At 48.7% G+C, this 18,558-nt stretch overlaps 1 protein-coding gene across 1 annotated transcript in view; it reads left to right on the plus strand.

Annotated features, from left to right (window-relative positions):
- The window catches only part of LOC132458302 (stAR-related lipid transfer protein 9-like), a 29,589-nt gene that overhangs the window by 9,078 nt on the left and 1,953 nt on the right, over nucleotides 1-18,558 (plus strand). The window contains exons 4-16 of the mRNA XM_060052884.1: nucleotides 5,844-5,960; nucleotides 6,662-6,694; nucleotides 6,829-6,890; nucleotides 7,476-7,588; nucleotides 10,314-10,456; nucleotides 11,304-11,371; nucleotides 11,592-11,689; nucleotides 11,905-12,117; nucleotides 13,329-13,426; nucleotides 14,889-14,966; nucleotides 15,289-15,366; nucleotides 15,887-16,066; nucleotides 18,157-18,209. Coding sequence (XP_059908867.1) covers nucleotides 5,844-5,960; nucleotides 6,662-6,694; nucleotides 6,829-6,890; nucleotides 7,476-7,588; nucleotides 10,314-10,456; nucleotides 11,304-11,371; nucleotides 11,592-11,689; nucleotides 11,905-12,117; nucleotides 13,329-13,426; nucleotides 14,889-14,966; nucleotides 15,289-15,366; nucleotides 15,887-16,066; nucleotides 18,157-18,209 — 1,334 coding nt within the window. The remainder of the gene's footprint in view (nucleotides 1-5,843; nucleotides 5,961-6,661; nucleotides 6,695-6,828; nucleotides 6,891-7,475; nucleotides 7,589-10,313; nucleotides 10,457-11,303; nucleotides 11,372-11,591; nucleotides 11,690-11,904; nucleotides 12,118-13,328; nucleotides 13,427-14,888; nucleotides 14,967-15,288; nucleotides 15,367-15,886; nucleotides 16,067-18,156; nucleotides 18,210-18,558) is intronic.

The following is an 18,558-nucleotide window of genomic DNA, read 5'->3' on the forward strand; positions in this document are numbered from 1 at the left end:
CACACACACACACACACCGTTTAAAAAGCCTGAATAAGATCAGACCACCAGCAAGTGATCTATTTTCCACAGCCAATAATGAATAGACTGAATTCATTACTGACTCCATGCAGACATAACTCTCTCTCTCTCTCTCTCTCTCTCTCTCTCTCTCTCTCTGGCTCTCTCTCTCTCTCTCTCTCTCTCTCTCTCTCTCTCTCTCTCTCTTTCTTTCTTTCTTCTTCACTCTTCCCTTTTTCCCCAGCCTTCCTCATTCTTTCCCCTCTCGTTCTTTCATCTCTTCCTCTGTGATTTGCGTTTCTGTACCACTGTCCCCCTATCCGTCGAGGTTCATGTTCCCTCTATCTTCACTCTCTTTCCTCACCGCTAGGTAGTTTTACTGTCACTGTTGTCACCACCTTCTTGTGTTTCTATCTCCCTTTTATCCCTCCTCTTGTCCTCACCTTGTTCTCGTCTCTTTCTTTCCTTCTTGTCTTGACCTTCCGGCCCTCCTTCCGTTGTAAAAGGTTCTCTCGTGTTTTCCAAACACACTTTATCACCGGCGGGATCTCTGTCCCGTCTGGGCTGTTCTCTGGTTCATCAGGCGTACGTCATTCCCCCTCGGGCCGCTGGGGTCCAGCCCTGCACCCCAGCGGCCCGAGCAACATCTGGGATGGAAGGTTGAGTTATCTGGCTCGGCACAACTTCATTCTGTGCGGCTAATGTTTGGGGCTGAAGTTTGTGGCTAATGTTTCTGTTAAATATCAGGGCAGTAATGTGTACAATAGGGGTGTGCACGGGTACACGTGTAACCGGTTAGTAAATCATAACCGTTTAGGAAAAATAAGTAAACGAAAACCGTAAAAAAAAAGAAGAAGAAAATCACAGCGCCATTGTATCAATAGGAATCGCGACGGTCTATACTTTCAACATAAAGTTTACATATTTATAATTCGAAATTTGTCCCAGCCTTTATACCACAGATACTCTCTACGGTCTATAGCATATAACCGCTTTTACTGATTACAGTTTAATGTAACAGTAAGCTGACAACATCCTAATTAACACCACAACTGCAAATTAACCGCACGGAGATAACCATGGCAACCGGTATTTTTTTTTTTCTTTTTGCGATCATTTTGATCGCGCATCCGCCGTGTTGATAAACAAATAATCCCCCCATAGCGCGACTGCGGCTGGCGCTTTCTGTGTCGGTCTGAATACTGACTCTGTTCCCCTTCAGCCTCCCAGTAGTCAGAGACCCGGTTCGATCTCCAACGTCCACAATGCTAGATGCCCAATCCCTACCTGTTCTCGAATGGCAAGTATCTGAACTGACTGTAAGTCACCGTGGATAGATCTGAGACTCTAATAGATAGACCAACTAAAATGACCCAAACCTTACAGCCTTTGATTTGCCAACAGACCTAGTGGGAGTGGATAGCACATTATCAAGAGTGTGAGGGATTGACGATTAGAACCAGGAATAGATATGACATGCAAAGCTGATTATTTTTGTCGCATAAATATTATATCATCCCATTACACGGCCTTTCTGATTGGAGATTGCAGTAACACATCTATTGAATGCTGTTCATTTCTAGGCAGTAAAACACTGGTTGAGCCAACCGTATCATGACTACGTTGTACTTCTCTTTAAACATATATATCTTATCGCCATGCAAGTTGATGCAACCACTGCATGTCTACCGCTAACCTCCACTCCACAGCAGCGATACTGCCCATGTTTAGACGTCTGAATCTGACGTTCCTTCCTGTTCCGTCCACGTTCGGGCCTGTTGCCTCTGACCTTGGCTTCCTTGCCAACAGTGTAATCTATATTCTGCCCCATTCTGTTCAGCCCTGTGTGTGTTCTCTTACTAAAGAAAGGCTCTGTTTGTCCAGGTGGGGTATGTTGGAGTTATTTGTGTTATAGTATTGTGTTTTTGGTAATAATATAAATATAGCACCAGAATACTATTGTAGAAAGGGATGGTGAAACACAAACTTACACTTTATACTCTGGTCTCTCTCTCTCTCTCTCTCTCTCTCTCTCGCTCTCCTCTCTCTCTCTCCTCTCTCTCTCTCTCTCTCTCTCTCATCTCTCTCCTCTCTCTCTCTCTCTCTCCTCTCTCTCTCTCTCTCTCTCTCTCTCTCTCTCTCTCTCTCACGCTCTCAGATATATATTTCAAGTATCCTTGAAGATAAGCACCAAACAATATCCCTGTGAAAGAAAATATTACACCGTCAACATCGGTTTATTGAATTAGCCTTTGAGGGAACAAGGCAGCAGAAGTGAAAAACAATAAGAGAGGCCATAACCTTCTCTGGGAGATTTGAAATTCCCCTGCCTCTGTTCTCAAGAATCACTACCAAGCGATCCAAAGAGCTTTACAGCAGAGTGCGATCCATGGACTCATAAACAAGAGGCGCAGGGCGGGGTAAGGGGAGGCCATCCCCCTCTACGACGCCCACAGCTAGACTGTGAACACAGGGCATCAAACCCAGCAGCTTTGGTCTGGGAGGGGCCGTTATCCTGCTGCCCTGACATGGATCCCGCTAACTCCACAGACATTAATAAGCTACAAGGTTGGAGAGCAATGAACCACCTGAATGTGATCTCGTTTTACCCCAAATACTCTGAATACCCCTTATTGTGTTTTGTTCTTGTTCCTGTGAAGCAGGTTGAATTTGTGTGTGTGTGTGTGTGTGTGTGTGTGTGTGTGTGTGTGTGTGTGTGTGTGTGTGTGTGTGTGCGGTGTGCGTGTGCGTGTGTGTGTGTGCGCTTGAGGCGGGATCCCACACGTGTCACCGATCAGGGTGAATGGCTTTAATTTGACGTGACGTTAATGGAACAACAATAGAAGTTGTTCTCCTTAATCCAGTCCGTGTTTCACTGTGGGCCGGTCCCGTGAGGCCCGGTTCACCCAAACACCCTGCCTTCAGTCCTCCCAGGCCTGATGCTGTTCAGGAGGGTCAGACTAGAGGGTCTGTACTGTGTGTGGGGGGTGGGGGGGGTACTTGTAAGTGTGCTTTAGTTCTGCCAAGGTTCATTCAAAGTATTTCAAAAGCAGACATCCAAGGAAAAGACCATTTAGAGAGAGACGGAGATGGAGAGAACGAGAGTGTGTCTGTGTGTGCAGGTTTGTGTGTCTGTGTGTGTGTGTATGTGTGTGTGCACGTGCGTGTGTGTGTGTGTGTCTGTGTGTGTGTGTGTGTGTGTGCTTGTTTGTGCCTGTTTATGTGTGTGTGTGTGTGTGTGTGTGTGTGTGGCACGAGTGTGTGTGTGCTTCTGTGTGCCTTTTTGTGTGTGTGTGTGTGTGTGTGTGTGTGTGTGTGTGTGTGTGTGTGTGTGTGTGTGTGTGTGTGTGTGTGTGTGTGTGTGTGTGTGTGTGTGTGTGTGTGTGCTTCTGTGTGCCTTTTTATGTGTGTGTGTGTGTGTGTGTGTGTGTGTGTGTGTGTGTGTGTGTGTGTGTGTGTGTGTGTGTGTGTGTGTGTGTGTGTGTGTGTGTGTGTGTGTGGTGGACGGGGGTCTTGTAACGGCTGAGCGACGGACCCCAGGTTCCTGCTCTTTGTGCTGGGTTGCGGTAGAGCCCCTGCGGCCCCCCGTGGTGCTGAAGAGGGTCGGTGTTTAACACGGCTGGCGTGGCTCACTGTGGTGCAGGAGGGCCTGCTTTGAGTGGTGGGATGAGGATAAAGCTCTTTGTGGGGGAACCCTTTCACTGTGCTGCCGGGGCCTTGATATCGTCAGCCTCAGCATCGTTTCCTAAGTCATATTTTAAGGTCAAATAGCTGACTAAGGCAGAAGTGATTATGGAATGTAAAAAACACTCTGATTGGCCTAGGATATAGCCAATGAGGCGCAGTGAAACAGCAGCGTCAGGAGAGTAGAGTTAGGTTCGAGATCATTTGGCCTAAATATGAATTTGGCCATTATGCTATGAGGCTAACGATATGACACAACTAGGTTGCAAGGTGCCGTGGTTTGTCTGTGATGGCCTCGTCAAACAATTCTTTAGAATCCTCAAGAGTCGTATCACAGATGAGCTCAATTCTGTTCAATCTGGGCAAACTGATTGAGTGACAGCCATCAGTCATCTCGTATCCACGTACCATGTGACAGCAGGACATCATGCTGGGATCGCTCTAATTTGATCACGCTTCAGGTAGGCCTATGTGGTGAAGCTACAGAGATAGATAGACCTACAGGTAGCTAGGCCTACAGGTGGGCCCTCCTCTCATTTCATTAAGGCCGAATGAAATGATGGACGAGGCCTATGACGGACCTGCAACAGCCTGCTTCTTAAATAAATGGCCTACCCTAGCTTCTATCGTTGGTCCGACCTTCCCACATATTCAGTGTTTGTTCTTTGGATATTGTTCGACGTTGTCCTATAAGACGGACAGGTGTTGCTGCTGGACGGTTGAACGTCACAGAGGTCAAAGGTCACGTGACGCAGCGGTCTCCCGGACTCTGGGTCTACAGAGGGAGCCGGACCCCAGTGTGTCCCGGGCGGGTTTATAAGGTCACGTCCCGGGACAGCAGCGGGTTTCACTGGAGGCTGGGCTACGTAGCTCAGGAGGAACACAGTGGTGTCTGATCGCTTGGTCACACAACAGATGCTACGGGGAATGTTATGGTCGCCTGATTGGTCCGAACCAGTGGTATGTATTCCACTCGGTTACCTTCCTGTACAAGAGAGTGCAGCTTCACGTGTGTGTGTTGGCAGATAAACCTTTAATGTGGAGTTGACGATACTGCTGACGTATGCATTACTGTGTACAATGTCCGCCACAGTGGTAGGATTGTGTATTGATGACAAATGGTTGTGGAACTATTGTGTGTCTTAGCTCTGAGCCTTTCTGTGTGAACTCCCCCCCATCTCTCCCCCCCCGACGATGTCAACGCAGACTGTTACACAAGCCTTCAGATGAATCTAATAGTTTAAGATGTTAACACATGTACACATGCACAACACACACACACACACACACCCTTCATGCACAAGAACAACCACATTACTGCACACACACATGCACAAACACATGCACACGCGCGCACACACACACAACCAAACTCATGCCCAGACGTACACACAGAGTCTGTCCGCTGGCACGAGCCAAACCCAGAGGCAGAATGCTGCTAGGTGTTCCTGTTGACCCCGTCAGGGGCTGAGGGTCTGCCTGGTGGTCCTCATCATCCCGGGACGGGCTGGGGAGGGGGGGTTCTTGGGCCTGGGAGTGGACAGGGTTTGTCGTTTTGAGGGTTGATGGTGTTCCCAGTGAGAACCGGAGTCTACGTTGTTTGTGTATGTGGTGTACAATACCTTTCTCTGATTCAGTGATATTTCAGTGTCCTTTATCAATAAACATATTTTAAAACGAGACACAGACACACACAAACACACACTCTCACACTCTCTCTCTGACCCCCTGCTAATCCATCACACAAATGTGTTTGCTTTGGTGACTGATTCATGCATGTGGTGTGTGTGTAGTGTGTGGGTAGTGTGTGTCTGTTTGTGTGTGTGTGTGTGTGTGTTCTGCAAATTCATTTTGTGCACCTCAGCTCATCCTCTGGGGATACTAAGTGATTAATGATTGTACTGTGTGTGTGTGTGCGTGTGCGTGTGCGTGTGTGTGTGTGTGTGTGTGTGTGTGTGTGTGTGTGTGTGTCTCTGGGTGTGTGTGTGTGTGTGTGTGTGTGTGTGTGTGTGTGTGTGTGTGTGTGTGTGTGTGCGTGTGTGTGTGTGTGTCTGTGTGTGTGTGTGTGTGTGTGTCTCTGGGTGTGTGTGTGGGTGTGGGTGTGTGTGTGTGTGTGTGTGTGTGTGTCTGTGTGCGTGTGTGTGCGTGTCCTGCCCCAGGTGTTCCAGGACCTGGGTGTGTCTGTGCTGGCGGGGGCCTCGGAGGGCTACAACGTGTGTCTGTTTGCTTACGGTCAGACGGGCTCCGGGAAGACCTACACCATGATGGGCTCCCAGGTGAGCCCCCCGTCCTGCCCACCATCACCCCAATGGGTCCCACTACAGGCCTTACCCCACACCGGTCCAGGGGACTCTGGTTAACCTAAAGGGGATCCAGATACCTCCAGCTGGGAGTCCAACAGGCTCACCACCACGCTATCAGAGCCCTGTTTCAGCTCATTAGCCTCATAGCATAATTGCCAAAGTCATATTTTAAGGTTCATCTTGTATTTAGACTAAAAATGCCAAAGTCAAATAGATGTCTTCGGCAGATAGTGATTAAGGAGTGTAAAAAGAACTCTGATTGGCCGAGGATTCAGCCAATGAGGCAGAGTGAATCAGCAGCGGAGTAGAGAGGGAGTAGAGTTAGGTTAGACGTCACAATTTGGTCAAAATGTGACTTTGGCAATTATGCTTTGAGGCTAACGATTTACACTTTTCTACCCCATTTTCTCGCTTTTAATTTCTACACAGACCCTGAATGTCTTTGGCACTCAATGATACAGAGAAAGCGCTGTATTGATTCTAGTGTTGATAAAAACCAATAAAACCGTTTAGTAATGCTTGAAGAGTGGATCAGAAATCATTAATATAATAATGTCATTGTTTTTGGCAGTACTTTCATGTCACTGTTGCATCACAATTGTATTCGTAATGCTTTTCTGGACACACTGTTTCAATAAAGTTACCAACATTCTGATTTATCTTCCTTCGGCCAGGACTCCATTGGCCTGACCCCCCGGATCTGTGAGGTAAGTCCGCTCGCGGCCGCAACTCGCCTCACGTTGAAGAGTTGATCAGTGACATCATCGCGGCATTGAACCGAGGTACCGCAGCGTCCACCCGTAGCGTCACCGAGCCCCCCTTGTGTCTCTCCCCCGGGCAGGGCCTCTTCAGGTCGGTGGACGGCTGCCCGGACGGACAGGCCTCCAGCAGGGTGGACATCAGGTAGGGGCGCCCTGGGGCTGATGGGTTTGTGTTGAGGTGGCGACGGACATCTTGGGCCATCTCCACACGACGTCGGTGGGTCGCAACTATCCAGTTTTTGCCTAGAAAGGTGTTTCCCCGGCGACGGTGCAACACCAGCATGATGTCCTTTGGACGGCTCCTTTGGGAATACGTATTTTGCTGAACGAAAACAAACTTTTGTGGACGGACCCAATGGATAGAGAGCATGTGTTCCTCAACGTGTCGGCAGTAGTGGGATGATGGATTTAGAGAAACCGCTTCCTTGATACAACAAAATCATGGAAGTCGCTGAATTGGGAAGAAACTCATCAATAATCGCAGTGAGTGTTAGTTAGCTAAAGAGTTTTTCTCCCTCCCTCCCTCCCTCCCTCCCTCCCTCCCTCCCTCCTCCTCCCCCCCCCTCCCTCCCTCCCACTTCCTCCCCCTCCCTCCCTCTCCCTCTTCCCCCCTCCCTCCCTCTCCCTCTTCCCCCCCTCCCTCCCTCCTCCTCCTCCCCCTCCCCCCTCCCTCTTCCTCCCCCCCCCTCCCTCCCCCTCCCTCCCTCTTCCTCCCTCCCTCTCTCAGCTTCCTGGAGATCTACAACGAGCGCGTGCGGGACCTTCTGAAGCTGGGGGGGCAGAAGAAGAGGGAGACCCTGAGGGTCCGAGAGCACCCAGAGAAGGGCCCCTACGTCCAGGGTGAGGATCAGTCCACCACTACCCCCCTCCCGGCCCTCTGGGGGCCCCCCCTGGCCCTCTAGGGGCCCGGCCCCCCTGTTGGAGATATAAAGAACACAAACAACACATTACTCATGCTCACATGCTTTCACTTCAATTACAATAACGATTAGGGCATTTAGCGGACGCTTTTATCCAAAGCGACTTACATCGGTTAATGCACACATTGACGCGCCGACGGCAGAGTCAGCCATGCAAGGCAACAGCCAGCTCGTCCGGAGCAGTTAGGGTTAGGTGTCTTGCTCAGGGACACATCAACACTCAGCTAGGAGGATCGAACCAGCAACCTTTCGGTGACATGTCAACTGCTCTTCCTCATGAGCGAGGCCGATATTTCTGGCCAATACAGGCCACCGTAGTTTGTACCCCTTCTAAGATATTCTTTCAGCTGAGTAACCCCTTCACCGATACAAAGCATTTCTGGGATAAAATAAATTAAAATAAATATAAATAATGTATGTGCGGTCTATTTGGCTGTGTAAACATGGACACAAAAAATCAACCAATTGTCAATTTTCTCGATTTTCTATTGTCTAGCTTTCAGAATTGAAACTTGCTCAGGGTAAAAAAAGATTGAGTTAGCTATTTTATTTCCCCTTTGAGAACCACCCCAAGGCATTTTGTTCTGCAGCATAGACCTCGAGATGATAGTAAAAACAACAACAATACCAACAGTGACAATAACAAACGATTCATAGCCAACGGACCACAACCAGACATTCAAATATAAAAGGCAGAGTGTGTCAGATCGAATCCACTGAGGCTGCAGATTGAAACAACGGATGTGAAACTACGGTGGCCTTTACTGGCCTGAAATATGTCATCGTCTACGACAGCGCTGAGAAGCCAAGTTTTTTGGTCGATAAATACTTTGTCTTTAGTTTGCGAAACAATAGCTCATAGCTTGCAAGTGAGATAGCAATTACTCTGGCTTATAACGGAGAAGCCATCGTCCACAAAATTATTAATGAGGCCATTTCCTGCCGGGACAAAGGAACGTCTAGACCTGTGTCTGGTTTGACAACCGAGAAAATGACCTAAAACATATTCAGTATACTTCATACATGGTCCTCAGTTGAATGCTGGAGTGTTCTGAGTTGAATGCTGGAGTGTCCTGGGGTAATGATTGAGGTTTGTAGGTCAGCGTGGTGTTCGCTCTTCCCCAGACCGTGTTCGTAGTCCAAACTCTTAATAACATCCAGAACTGGCTCTCCTGCTGATGACCCAACACCCTCCTCAGATGTTGGTCCTTCTCGCTCATGATTAGTTTTCTTTTCATTCTTCTCCCTCTCTCCCCCTCCCTCTCTCTCTCTTTTTCATTTCTCGTCTGGATTTAAAGAGACCGACATCCAGTCATTGTATTTATAATGGGAAAAATATCCCTGTCAACCAGAGGAAGTGAGGTCACTTCCTCGTCATTCCAAGGAGCACGCTCTGCCGCACACACACACACACACACACACACACACACACACACACACACACACACACACACACACACACACACACACACACACACACACACACACACACACACAAACAAGCACGCACACTCATACACACATATCGCGTCTCCATATTCAGTGCTCTCTCTTTCCTTCTACTCCTCTTCATCTCCTCCTTCTCCTTGTCCTATCCTCCTCATCCTTTCCCTTCTCCCATTTCTTCGTCTCCCCCTTTCTCTACTTTTTCCTCCCCCTTTCTTCTTTTTCTTTTTCTTCTCCTCCGTCTCCCTCTTGCTCTCTTTTTCTTTTCGTCATCTCCTCCTCTACACTCCTCCTCTCCTCCTCCTTGTCCTTCTTCTTCGTCATCTCCTCCTCTCCTCCTTCTCCCTTTTCTTTGTCATCTCCTCCTCTCCTCTCCTCCTTCTCCCTTTTCTTCCTTATCTCCTCCTCTCCTCTCCTCCTTCTCCCTCTTCTTTGTCCTCTCCTCCTCATCCTCCAACCTCTTCCGCTCTTCTCCTCATGACCTAATGGACGACTGTCTAAACAGACATATTTGACCGCCTGCTTTACTTTGAAGTTCCTTCCATGAATGTCTGAGTCATGTTGGACTCTGATTGGATGAGTCGTCAACAGGCCGCGCGTGTGTACTTGTGTTTAGTGGTTAGAGAGAGAGAGAGAGAGAGAGAGAGAGAGAGAGAGAGAGAGAGAGAGAGAGAGAGAGAGAGAGAGAGAGAGAGAGAGAGAGAGGCACCCGCATGACGGATCAATTCATGTGATTCAGCCCCCCAAAAATGTGTGTTTTCTAAGTGTTGTGTTTCTTTGTCACGTCCGTCTCACTGAAACATGTCTGACCTCGGACCACCGGACAGACTTCCACCCCTCTGTTGCTCGTTAATGGCTCCGTAGCTTTCATCCTGCCTCTATTTTCTGAAAGAGCCACATGCTCCTAATTCAAGGCAATTACGGCCTAAACTTATTATATAACATCTATCACATCAGTCATTTGGGGTTCAATTAAATCTGTTTTGTTTGGTAAACCTTTTCCCTTCCAACCGTGCGTTTAGAATATGCATGCAAAAGCAGATGTCTAACCATTGAGTTATATACTTTGTTCTAACGGTTGCATTGTTGTTCATTTAATGATTATTAATCAACAACCCAATACTACCTGATGTTCCCTGGCCCTCCTCACGTGAGCTCCTCCTCTTCCTCTAACTTCATGTCCTCCCTCTCCCCCCCAGACCTCTCTCAACACGTGGTCACCAACTACAAGCAAGCGTTGGACCTGCTGGAGGAGGGCGTGGCCAACCGCATCACCGCGGCAACGCACAACCACGAGGCCAGCAGCAGATCGCACGCCATCTTCACCATCCAGTACACCCAGGTCTCTGCCCCCGTCTCTCTCCTCATGCGCCTCAGAGCTCTGTAATGTGGGCTCTATCTATCAGAAGAGCTCTGTACTGTGGGCTCTATCCATCACTAGAGCTCTGTAATGTGGGCTCTATCCACCAGAGCTCTGTAATGTGGGCTCTATCCATCAGTAGAGCTCTGTAATATGGGCTCTATCTATTAGAGCTCTGTATTGTGGGCTCTATCCATCAGTAGAGCTCTGTAATGTGGGCTCTATCTATCAGAGCTCTGTAATGTGGGCTCTATCCATCAGAGCTCTGTAATGTGGGCTCTATCTATCAGTAGAGCTCTGTAATGTGGGCTCCATCAGAGCTCTGTAATGTGGGCTCTATCCATCAGAGCTCTGTAATGTGGGCTCTATCCATCAGAGCTCTGTAATGTGGGCTCTATCTATCAGTAGAGCTCTGTAATGTGACCTCTATCCATCAGAGCTCTGTAATGTGGGGTCTATCCATCAGAGCTCTGTAATGTGGGCTCTATCCATCAGAGCTCTGTAATGTAAGCTCTATCTATCATAAGAGCTCTGTAATGTGGGCTCTATCCATCAGAGCTCTGTAATGTGGGCTCCATCAGAGCTCTGTAATGTGGGCTCTATCCATCAGAGCTCTGTAATGTGGGCTCTATCTATCAGTAGAGCTCCTACCTATGTATAAGTAAAAAGCACCTTGGACTTGCCTTCTATTAAAGCTGGATGCCTTACTAAAGAGCACTTCAGAGAGATTCCAGTTTGCACCAGAGAAATCACTTTCAATGCTTTCTAACTGATGAATTCAGCTCAGTCGTTTTGTTCAACTCGTTCCAATTCTTGGTCGTTTCCGCAGGCTATTCTTGAGAACAATCTGCCCTCGGAGATCGTCAGCAAGATTAACCTGGTGGACCTGGCTGGGAGGTGAGTGAGCTGTGTTTGTTCACATTGTTTCAACCGCGAGGTGTCAAAGTGTATCCAAACCCGTGAGTATTAGACCAGGACTTGATTGACGAAGGCGCCCCCTAGTGGAAGCCATTTTACAAACGTTTTTTGAGATTTGCTTACAGATCCAACGATCGACATGTTCAGTGTTTTAGTTGACCAGGTTAAGACTGCTGTGTGTGTGGTGTGCGTGTTCCAGCGAGCGGGCCGATCCAAACTACTGCAGGGACAGACTGACGGAGGGCTCCAGCATCAACAAGTCTCTGGTCACCCTGGGCATCGTCATCTCGGCTCTCGGTAAACACACACCTCCTCCCTGCTAAACCACACGCCTTTCTGTGAATACACAAATCAAATCTGCAGATTGTTCCAGGAGATGACGTGATCGGGCCAAAGGTTATTTGGTATTTCTTGTGTTTAGCGATCGGTTTGTGTTTGAGATCGACATGCATGGGTAACCTGCTTCACATAATGCTGCCCCCCCCCTCCCCCCCCAACCCAAACCCCTACAGCCCAGAACTCCCAGATGTCCAACAGCTGCCAGAGTATCAACAGCATGGCCAGCGAGGGGGAGGGGAGCCTGGGGGGAAGCCTCAACCTCTCCAACTCTGGGAGGGGGGGAGGAGGAGGACGAAGACACTGCTTCATCCCCTACCGAGACTCGGTCCTCACTTGGCTTCTGAAAGACAGTCTGGGAGGGAACTCCAAGACCATCATGATCGCCAGTGAGTCCGTTCTCCAGTGTGTCCCCGTTGATGTGACTCGATACTACAGGACAAGGTGCTGTGTTTCAGGAAACTGATATAGAGGCATGTTTCTGTATATTCACTCTTCTCAAGTGAATTAAGAGTGATAGTAAGGGCATCTTGATCAAGGGCGTCTACAGACAAGGGTGTAATGGCGAGGGTGTAATGTTAGACTCCCAGCTGCAAGGTTTTGGGCTCTGGGGCAATCGGGTCCCTGATTGACCCGGAGCCCAAAACCTTGCAGCTGGGGGGTCTAACATTACACCCTCGCCATTACACGATCATACCCCCTATTTAAGTTCAAATAAAGTTACAGCAGAAATGCGGATTAGCAATGCAAAGAACGTTATTCCCTGCTCAAGGCGGTGGAAACCATTAGTGTGGTGGTGGGGGGGGGGCCAGGGGTGGCAGACTAATGGGGCGGGGGCGTTGATGTGTGATTGACGGCAGCTGGCGGTGGTTACCCTGACTGTGTGCTTCCTTTACGTTACATTCCTCTGAGGCGAAGCGCAGCAGGAAGGCAGACGCGGGGAACAGGAAAACGCCAGCCATGCAGTTTAGCCGCGTTCAAACTGTTCAGTGGCTCAGACCAATTAGAACATCTAAACTGTGTTTTCACACGATTAACGTCTTGATTTTATTACTTTTACCTTTAGGTTTGTTAGTGTAGCAAAATGTGTTTTGCTAAATAACACCTCTATTTATGAATATGGAGAAAATGGATGCATGCATTTATGTTCCGTCAACCTAGCGATTGTTGGTGCTTGGCACTTGGTTCTATGAACATCCTTACTGTACCGACAGCGATATATTGTTTTTTCTCTTTCTTATGACAAATGTACTCAGTCGCTGTGGATAAAAGCGTCTGCCAAGCGCCCTGAATGCAAATGTAACGTAAACGTCCATTTACCAAACAGTGACAACCCAAACTCTCTCTGTGCTGTTCTAACTGCCGACTTCAGAGTATGATATAACATAGAAGGAGCATTATCCTGCGTTCCAGGGACACTTTTTAGACCTTAAGTTGCGAGCTGTAACTGGGAGTACATCGGTCTGGTACGAGTTCACGGGTAGTAAGTTGCGGGTTTGACTGCCGTTCCAGGGCACTTTCACGGGTAGAAGGTTGTGAAAACACGGGTTACGGGCTGCCTGGAACGCACCATAAGCATGTTTGTCTTGTCATCATACAGCCGTATCGCCGTCGGGAAGCAGCTACAACGAGACGCTTAGCACGCTACGCTACGCCGCTCACGCCAAGAACATCGTCAACAAACCGCGAGTTAACGAGGTCGGCCTCCACAGAACCTCAACTCTCTCCTTTATGTTTGTTTGTTCACAAGGTCTTATGTTTATCTGTCTACACGGTTGTGTGTATACCTGTCTACAAGGCTGCTGCTGTAGGAGCTTAGTGTTTATTGACCACAAATACAGTTTGTGTGATGATTAAAGCTGATAGTGTAATAATTGAACGAATTAACTTTATATAATTGCATTGATTGTAATATAACTTCTACTGCTTCAGTACAGTAGAATAACAATAACAATAATAATGTCTTGGTAATTAAATCCAATTATTTATTTGATTATCCATTGCTGACTCAGCAGCAGATGTTTTACTGGACGTTGCATATGACTGAGTGAGGGACTAGGTCAGGTGGGGTCGGGTCAGAACCCACTGGGCACTGGTCACTGTGTTCTGGGAGGTCACTGTGTTCTGGGAGGTCAGTGTGTTCTGGGAGGTCACTGTGTTCTGGGAGGTCACTGTGTTCTGGGAGGTCACTGTGTTCTGGGAGGTCACTGTGTTCTGGGAGGTCAGTGTGTTCTGGGAGGTCAGTGTGTTCTGGGAGGTCACTGTGTTCTGGGAGGTCACTGTGTTCTGGGAGGTCACTGTGTTCTGGGAGGTCAGTGTGTTCTGGGAGGTCACTGTGTTCTGGGAGGTCACTGTGTTCTGGGAGGTCACTGTGTTCTGGGAGGTCACTGTGTTCTGGGAGGTCACTGTGTTCTGGGAGGTCACTGTGTTCTGGGAGGTCAGTGTGTTCTGGGAGGTCACTGTGTTCTGGGAGGTCACTGTGTTCTGGGAGGTCACTGTGTTCTGGGAGGTCACTGTGTTCTGGGAGGTCACTGTGTTCTGGGAGGTCACTGTGTTCTGGGAGGTCACTGTGTTCTGGGAGGTCAGTGTGTTCTGGGAGGTCACTGTGTTCTGGGAGGTCACTGTGTTCTGGGAGGTCAGTGTGTTCTGGGAGGTCACTGTGTTCTGGGAGGTCACTGTGTTCTGGGAGGTCAGTGTGTTCTGGGAGGTCACTGTGTTCTGGGAGGTGGGTTCGGGGCAGACGGGTCACTGTACTCTGGGGTCACTGTACTCTGTTGTCAGGGGTCGGGGGTCAGACTAGTCACTGTGTTCTTGGGTCACTGTCTTCTGGGGTCAGTGTACTCTGGGGTCACTGTGTTCTTGGGTCAGGGGTCAGAAGGGTCACTGTGTTCTTGGGTCACTGTCTTCTGGGGTCAGTGTACTCTGGGGTCACTGTGTTCTTGGGTCAGGAGTCAGAAGGGTCACTGTGTTCTTGGGTCAGGGGTCAGAAGGGTCACTGTGTTCTGGGGTCACTGTGTTCTTGGGTCAGTGTACTCTGGGGTCACTGTGTTCTTGGGTCAGGGGTCAGAAGGGTCACTGTGTTCTTGGGTCTGGGGTCAGAAGGGTCACTGTGTTCTTGGGTCAGGGGTCAGAAGGGTCACTGTGTTCTGTGTCCCTACAGGACGCCAGTGTCAGGCTGATCAGAGAGCTGCGGCAGGAGGTGGACCGTCTGAAGAGCATGCTGCTTAGCTTCCAGATGGTGAGGTTGCCGTGGAAACAACCACGACATTAATACAATAGCATCATATCTTTAGGAGTCAGTACTGCAGTCCAATCAGGCTCATTTCTGGTAGAGCTGAGACGTTTTGATATAGATCTCTGTCGGAAATTGTCAGTTTGTTAAATTTTTATAAAAACTGTTTTTCAGCCTGATGTAGTACAATGGCAAACACCAATGTGACGTCTCTCTCTCTCTCTCTCTCTCTCTCTCTCTCTCTCTCTCTCTCTCTCTCTCTCTCTCTCTCTCTCTCTCTCTCTCTCTCTCTCTCTCTCTCTCTCTCTCTCTCTCTCTCTCTCTACAGCAGCGTAACCTCAGCCCCTCTCTGAGCGAGGAACGGGACGGGAACCTATCGGACATGCTGCTCCAGAACGAGCTCAAGGTACCGCTCCTGTCAATGTTGCTATGGCGACGTCTGTCAGCTCCTTCTAGTCTCTTGGATTAAGTTTAAAGATGTCCTCTAAATATTAAAGTTTGTTCGTAGAAGTTGGTCGGTGAATTATAGAGGGCCTATTGTAGTCTCTCTGGCCCCAGGGTTTATGATGCCGTTGGATGACTTGGATAGTTCGAAAAGTATGTAGTGAAAACATGAAGTCTTTTTTTATTTATTGTATTTTTTATAAATGAATGAAAGGTATCGGTGCCCACGTTCGACAGCTTTAATCGATAGCTCCAAACATAAGCCTTATATAGCTGCGGTGCTTTTATTAGGTTGTTGATTATAGAGGTTCACGTTTACATATTTCCATAGACGTATTACATATTTTTACATTTTATACTGAGGATGAACCCACACACATCTACACACACAGACACACTTATAAACAAACGCACACGCTCGCTCAGTCACTCACTCACTCAATCACTCTCTGACCTCTGACCTCTGACCTGGGCCGTGTCAGGTGGAGCAGCTGACGAAGGACTGGTCCGAGGGGTGGAGGGAGAAGCAGGTGCTGCTGGAGCAGTACGGGCTGGACGTCAACCGCCACCAGGCCGGCCTGCTGGTCCACGCCCTGCAGCCGCACCTCGTCAGCCTGGACCGGGACGTCCTGAGCCCCGGGGTGCTGTTCCACCACCTCAGGGTACGGAACGAGGATAATGATAATGATCATTAGGATAATGATAATGAGGATAATGATAATGATAATGATAATGATAATGATCATTAGGATAATGATAATGAGGATAATGATAATGTCATCCACCACCTCAGGGTACAGAACAATGATAATGATAATGAGGATAATGATAATGATCATTAGGATAATGATAATGAGGATAATGATAATGTCATCCACCACCTCAGGGTACAGAACAATGATAATGATAATGTCTTCCACCACCTCAGGGTACACATGGATAATGAGGATTGTAGTGATAATGTCTCCCACCATATCAGGGTACACATGGATAATGAGGATAATAATTGTCATAATATTGTCTTCCACCAGCTCAGTGATAATGATTGTAAAGATTATGATAATACTGTATTTTATTATATCTTATGTATCAGGGTACACTGGGAATGTTGTCTTCATAACCTCAAGGTACATAGTGGATGATAATGCCTTCTACCACTTTAGAATGGGAGAACTCACACAAATAGGACACCAGCTTTACAAGCGAATGAGTAGGAGGATCATATCATCATTATGATAATGTCTTATATTTATAAGACAAGTCTGTATGTGGACTTGCCCATTGTAGTTCTACAGCCTGTCTTCTATTTAACTTCCTGCTAAGCGTTCAGTCTCCCATCGCTTCAGATCGCCGTAGACCCAGTCCATGTGCCGTTATTCGTTGAGTGGACGAACAATTCAATGTGCAGAAGAACCTGTTGTTATTACACAGCCTAGAGGAAGAAGTGACTGAATCTCTCTCTGACTTCCTGTCTCCGGCTTACTCCCTCCTCCTCCTACTCCTCATCCTATTGCAAGAACGCACACACACACACACACACATGTACGCACGCACGCACGCGCAGGGACGCACACAAAAGTGCACGCACGCACTCAAACACATATACGCAAACACAGGCCTTTGTACAATCCACCCACTATATCTTCCTTTCCTCCAAATGTCTCCTTCCCACTGTCTGACAGCTGTTTCAACAAGTTTAAAAATGACTCCTCTTTCTCTGCCTCTCCCTCTCCCTCTCCTTCCTACTTCCCTCTCTCCCTCTCCTTCCTACCTTGCTTCCTCTTTGTTCTGCAAACAGACACCAACCTCCTCAGGCGCCACCTCCTCAAGTGCATTTCTGCCATCTTCTATTTCTTCCGTCTTCTCGTCTTCCAGCAATTTCTCTGCCTGCTCCTTTATCCCTCTCCCACTGTTTTCTTTCCCTTTGTGTTTCCTTTAAGTACCTAAAGCGAGGTCGGATCAGAAGCTCTTAGCGGTGAACCCCCCCCCCCCCCCCACCGTCCCCCCGGGACCCCCGACGCCGACCTCATTCTGACAATGACAGGCACGCCCGCAGGCCGAGCCATCGCATCACTTCCTGAATGCTAAAGGAAGTGTGCGCGGTCCCCCGGGGGGCCCGTGGGGTTTCATATAAATAAAAGCTGTTTCATCCATTGAGTCGGGGGGGCGGGGGGCCGGGGGGGGGCGGGGGGGAGGTCCGCCTCTATCGACGCACCGATAAGTGGATCAGTGAGGGGAGGTTAGCGGTGCGGAGCTGCTGCTCCATGCAGCGACCTGCTTGTTTTAATTGGCTCGGGAGCGTTCCCTGGAGCCCGCCCCCACACTGCTGATGTTACTGTACGCACACGCACGCACGCACGCACGTACGCACACGCACGCACGCACGCACGCACGCACGCACGCACGGACGCACACACACACACACACACCCTCAAAGGCAATTGTTGACCTAAATTGGTTTCGTGTTGTGCTTTGGATGATAGACTATATGAGGGGGGGGGGATCTTGGGTGATCGACTCCCAGCCGAAAGATCCCGGGTTCGATGCCCACATTCCAATTCCCGGCGTTATTATGATTAATGATTACGTCATACTATTTTCAGGTGTTTATATATTATACATACATTTCGACTGCTATCTCTATTTAGTTGTGGTCGGAAAATGCCTCAATGCTTTCTATTCAATTTTGTTTGTTTGTCGTCGATTACTTTGTCATTATCCTGACGGCTGTGTTATCGTTCCTCCGTCACAGGAAGGAGTGACGCGCATCGGACCCCCGAACCGACCCGGAAGACGCCCAGATAGGTAGAACCTCGTCCACCTCCCACCTCCACAGCCCGCTGAACCGGGGCGGCGCGTCCGACCTGAACCAGATCCATCCTGTTAAGACGGGGGGGGTATATCGTTTTCACAGTCCACTGGAGGTTAACATCACAGGAGCGACCTTCAGACGCATACTGATGAGGTCATCAGTATGCGTTGGCATCAAAGCGCTCCGGCGCGCGGCATGATGCGAACACGCTGCGCTGCGCGCCGCATGCTAATGGTGACGCTTCGACACGGGGGGGAAGAAGTCCATTAACTGGACTGTTTGTTCATATTCCAAACACAAACAGAGCTGCGATAAGCTGCTCATGTGCCCTTGTGAAAATCG

This window comes from Gadus macrocephalus, chromosome 5, assembly GCF_031168955.1.
Source record: "Gadus macrocephalus chromosome 5, ASM3116895v1".
In the NCBI taxonomy this organism is placed as follows: domain Eukaryota; kingdom Metazoa; phylum Chordata; class Actinopteri; order Gadiformes; family Gadidae; genus Gadus; species Gadus macrocephalus.